At 32.9% G+C, this 5000-nt stretch overlaps 1 protein-coding gene across 1 annotated transcript in view; it reads left to right on the forward strand.

The window, feature by feature from the left end:
- The window catches only part of LOC137649646 (isatin hydrolase-like), a 15384-nt gene that overhangs the window by 3130 nt on the left and 7254 nt on the right, over window positions 1–5000 (forward strand). The window contains exons 2-4 of the mRNA XM_068382626.1: window positions 820–941; window positions 2101–2242; window positions 4255–4319. Of these exons, the coding sequence (XP_068238727.1) occupies window positions 820–941; window positions 2101–2242; window positions 4255–4319 (329 nt within the window). The remainder of the gene's footprint in view (window positions 1–819; window positions 942–2100; window positions 2243–4254; window positions 4320–5000) is intronic.

Raw genomic sequence — 5000 nt, forward strand, 5'->3', positions numbered from 1 at the left:
TTTCGGGAATTAGTGGGGGATTGTTGTACCTAAGTGTACCTCTCGGGGTACCCCGTATCACCAAGGTGTGAGTACTTCCTCGCCCCGGATCCGAGGAACGGGGAGAAACCGAGTTGTCATACGTCTGGAAATGCTGTTCATTGTATATATATATATATATATATATATATATATATATATATATATATATATATATATATATATATATATATATATATATATATATATATATATTCGGTCACACTGAGTTCTCTCCTTCCCTCGGGTAGGGAGCAAGAGAGTAGTCATACCCTGTTACGTGTGCGTGTGTGTACATATCTATCTAAATATTTATTGGTCACTTTTGATGGGTCGCGCATACTAATATACAGTGTATATATATATATATATATATATATATATATATATATATATATATATATATATATATACATATATATATATATATATATATATATATATATATATATATATATATATATATATACTGTATATATATATAAAAGCGAGAGAGAGAGAGAGAGAGAGAGAGAGAGAGAGAGAGCATGGAACTTGCTCTATATTATACAAGGGAGGTTGTCTTCTGTCAGTACACACCTTGTCTATGATTCTCCTTGAAAAATACATACTATACATTTCAAATTCCCCACTGTCTTCCAATATTGAAAAATATATTTCAAATTCCCCACTGTCTTCCAATATTGAAAAATATATTTCAAATTCCCCACTGTCTTCCAATATTGAAAAATATATTTCAAATTCCCCACTGTCTACCAATATTGAAAAAAGCATTTCAAATTCCTCACTGTTTTCCAATAGGTACGAATCCAGCAGCTTTTGCATGAGCGAACACACCGGAACTCACCTGGATGCCCCGTCGCATTTCGCAGAAGGAAAGTGGACTGTCGATCAGATCCCTCTAGATCGTTTGATGGGGCCAGGTAAGAGAAGGGTCAGGTATTATTATTATTATTATTATTATTATTATTATTATAGCCCAATGAGTAAAGGAAACAAAGAAATAGATAAACTATATGATAAGTAATGAATAATGAATACGAAATATTTTCCGATCAGTAACACTGTTAAAATGGATTTGATATATTATGTCGGCCCATTCAACATAAAAACATTCTCTGCAAGTTTGAACTGCCGAAGTTCAAATGATTCAACTGCCCTTTAATAAAGATCATTCCACTTCATATGATATGGATATACCCTCCCCCTCCAACCCCCCCCCCCCCCCTCTCTCTCTCTCTCTCTCTCTCTCTCTCTCTCTCTCTCTCTCTCTCTCTCTCTCCAGGTTAAAGCAGATCTGTGATAAAGAAAATGAGGAAAACGCATTCACTCAAGTACACAAATTTGTAGTTATGAAATATAGAGGACATTTAATTGAAGCTATAATGAAGTTTCGATCACGTTATAACTGTGATTCTAATCTTTCTGCTGATGTGTCCGTGGAATGAGCCTGATAATAAATAAATATTACTTAAGCATTTTCACCGGGTTCTTTATTTTCTAAATATATCTACACAAAAGACTTATTTTTTTTTATCATATGTATAACATGTTTCTTTAAATATACGGTAATTTTAAGCATGATTTTATTGCCCTTACATTAATTAAAATTCCCACGCTCTTTCTTTCATCTATCTGTCCAAACTTTTCTAACCTTTACTTCGTAGTGTAATTTAGGCTACGAATGGTCTCACAGGCCCCAGCACCGGGATATATAACGTGAATTAACAAGTCCAATAAATTTGATGTAGTATGTATCGGTATTATATAACACGAAAAAAAAAAAGAAATGGACATGGGCAGGACATATGATAAGAATGACAGATAGTACGATAATAAATAAACAAGAAGAATATCAGAGTGGGTCTTTATACATTGCAAAAGAAACAGGATAAGGAAGAGAAGACGGTGGATTGACGAGCTAAGAAAATATACGGGTATGGACTGACATAGCAAGACCATAAACAGACGCTAGTGGAAGGACATAGCTGAGTCTTTTGTCCTACGGTGAACTAGAAATTGTTGCATTTGTTGTTGTTGTTGTTGTTGTATGGGTAACCGCATGTTTCTCTGGATTCCCAGGAGTGGTCATTGACATGCAGGACAAAGTTGCAAAAGATCCCAATGCCGAATTGACAACAGATGACGTCATGGCCTGGTTAGATGAAAACGGTCCTTTGCGAGATGGCACAATAGTCTTCGTCCGCACAGGGTGGGCATCCAGGTGAGCTCTGCTTTTGTTTACTGAAGAGGATGAAGGTGAGATGAACATTTTCTTTTTATTTTTGTTTAGTTTTACTAAAGAGGATGAAGGTGAGATGAACTTTTTCTTTTTATTTTTGTTTTGTTTTACTAAAGAGGATGAAGGTGAGATGAACATTTTCTTTTTATTTTTGTTTTGTTTTACTAAAGAGGATGAAGGTGAGATGAACATTTTCTTTTTATTTTTGTTTTGTTTACTGAAGAGGATGAAGGTGAGACTGACTTTTTTCCTTTTTCGTCTTGTTTTGTTCACTGAAGAGGATGAAGGTGAGACTGACTTTTTTCCTTTTTCGTCTTGTTTTATTCACTGAAGAGGATGAAGGGGAGACTGACTTTTTTTGTTTTTTGTTCAATGAAGAGGATGAAGGTGAGACTGCCTTTTTTTTTTTTTTTTTTTTTTTTTTTTTTGGTGAGACTGACTTCTTTTATGTTTACTGAAGAGGATGAAGGCGAGATTGATCTCTTTATCTTTTTTTTTTTTTTTTTTGATAATGTTATTGAGATATTGATATATTTATATCAATTACAACCGATTTTTTTCCTATTCTAAAAATGACCTAGGTTATATTTAATTTTTTTTTCATGATATTGACACCGTAGTGCTCATTTTTGTCCTTCTAGAATTTTCATATTATGGATTTTTTCCATAATTTTACTTTCATTTCAACTATTACTCACTTCTAAAAATTGATTGTAACCAAGCTAATTCCTGTATGATCTACTGGAGTTTCAAAATACTGTACCTCTAAATGAACTTCTCAAGTGCTATTGTTCTTAAAATATTTTATTTCAATTGTTCTTTACCTCTCTTAAAGTTAATTTATTTCCTTATTTCCTTTCTTCACTGGGCTATTTTTCCTTCTTGGAGCGCTTGGGCTTATAGCACCCTGCTTGTCCAACTAAGGTTGTGACTTAGCTATAGCTTAGATAATAATAATAATAATAATAATAATAATAATAATAATAATAATAATAATTAGGATGAAGTAAAGTGTTTCCCTATTATTGAACATTTGAGAACATTATGAGAACTATCTTAACAGTTTTATAGCTTACCTTTTCCTTGATGAAGAAACCAGTGCTATACATTTCGAGAGAGAGAGAGAGAGAGAGAGAGAGAGAGAGAGAGAGAGAGAGAGAGAGAGAGAGAGAGAGAGAGACTCCTATTGTAAAGATATAATTATTTTCTTTAGGAAACATGATGGTACAGATTCATAGTATGATATACTTAACTAGTCTCTTAAAACCGATATTCATGTATCACTTTGGACATGTTAATTTAAACTGAATTACTGAGAGAGAGAGAGAGAGAGAGAGAGAGAGAGAGAGAGAGAGAGAGAGAGAGAGAGAGAGAGAGACTTCTTTTGCTGCTATTGTTGAGGTATTATAATTATTTTCTTAAGGAAACAAGATGGTGCAGGTTCTTAGTACGATATATTTCCCTAATCTCTTAAAACCGATACTTATGTATCATTTTAGACATGTTAATTTAACCTGAATTACTGAGAGAGAGAGAGAGAGAGAGAGAGAGAGAGAGAGAGAGAGAGAGAGAGAGAGAGAGAGTGAGTCCCATGGCTGCGATTGTAGAGGTATTATAATTATTTTTTCAAGGAAACAAGATGGTGCAGGTTCTTAGCATGATATATTTCCCTAATTTCTTAAAACCGATACTCATGAATCACTTTGGACAGGTATAATCTAAACTGAATTACCGAGAGAGAGAGAGAGAGAGAGAGAGAGAGAGAGAGAGAGAGAGAGAGAGAGAGAGAGAGAGACAAGAGAGAGAGAGAGAGAGAGAGAGAGAGAGAGAGAGAGAGAGAGAGAGAGAGAGAGAGAGAGAGAGAGAGAGAAATCTCTTTGTTCATGAAAAATAGTATAATGTTTTTTTCGTCGTATATTAATTAAAAAATGCCATTATTCTAAATTAGAATTCGTAATGAGAAACTGATTACTTGTTGTTTTTTTTTTTTCCAGATATGGGAATAAAACAGAATATTTTGGTACAGATACTAACAACAAAAGCGAATTGGTCTTCCCTGGTGAGTGCTATCCATCTATCGTAGATAAATTACTGAGTATATGATTTAGTAAATATGTTGGAGATTAATAAATAACTGAATATATAAATAAATAGATAATGAAAATAAATTGATAAGCAAATTAATGATATAGTTTTCCGAGAGCTAGATAAAAATTGGAAATTTCCCTTACAAATGTAAAAATGTTCTCCAAACCATATCAATACAAATCAGGTAGATTGTAAAAATTATGTGTATATACATACATACATACATATATATATATATATATATATATATATATATATATATATATATATATATATATATATATATATATATATATATATATATATATATATATATATATATATATATATATGCAGAAGAACCACAGGGAAAATGAAAATACAGAATATACACTTGAGTCCTGACTAGTTTCGTGATACTTCCTCAGAGGACTGATTTATTGAGAGAGGTTTCTTACAATTTATAGGGAAAGCAAAAGTACGAACATACATATAGAGATTTAGAGAATAATGACACTCCCTTACCCGCTACCTGGGCTTGACTCAGGTGTGAGGAGGAGGAGTCCGCAAGCTCGTTAGACACCTGCTAAAAAGGGTCATTTCTAGTGGCGGGTATATTCTTGTTTTCTTCTTATTTTACTTTCATTACAGTTATTTATATGTCAATGCGGTA

The sequence above is a fragment of the Palaemon carinicauda genome, chromosome 11 (assembly GCF_036898095.1).
Source record: "Palaemon carinicauda isolate YSFRI2023 chromosome 11, ASM3689809v2, whole genome shotgun sequence".
Classification (NCBI taxonomy): Eukaryota; Metazoa; Arthropoda; class Malacostraca; order Decapoda; family Palaemonidae; genus Palaemon; species Palaemon carinicauda.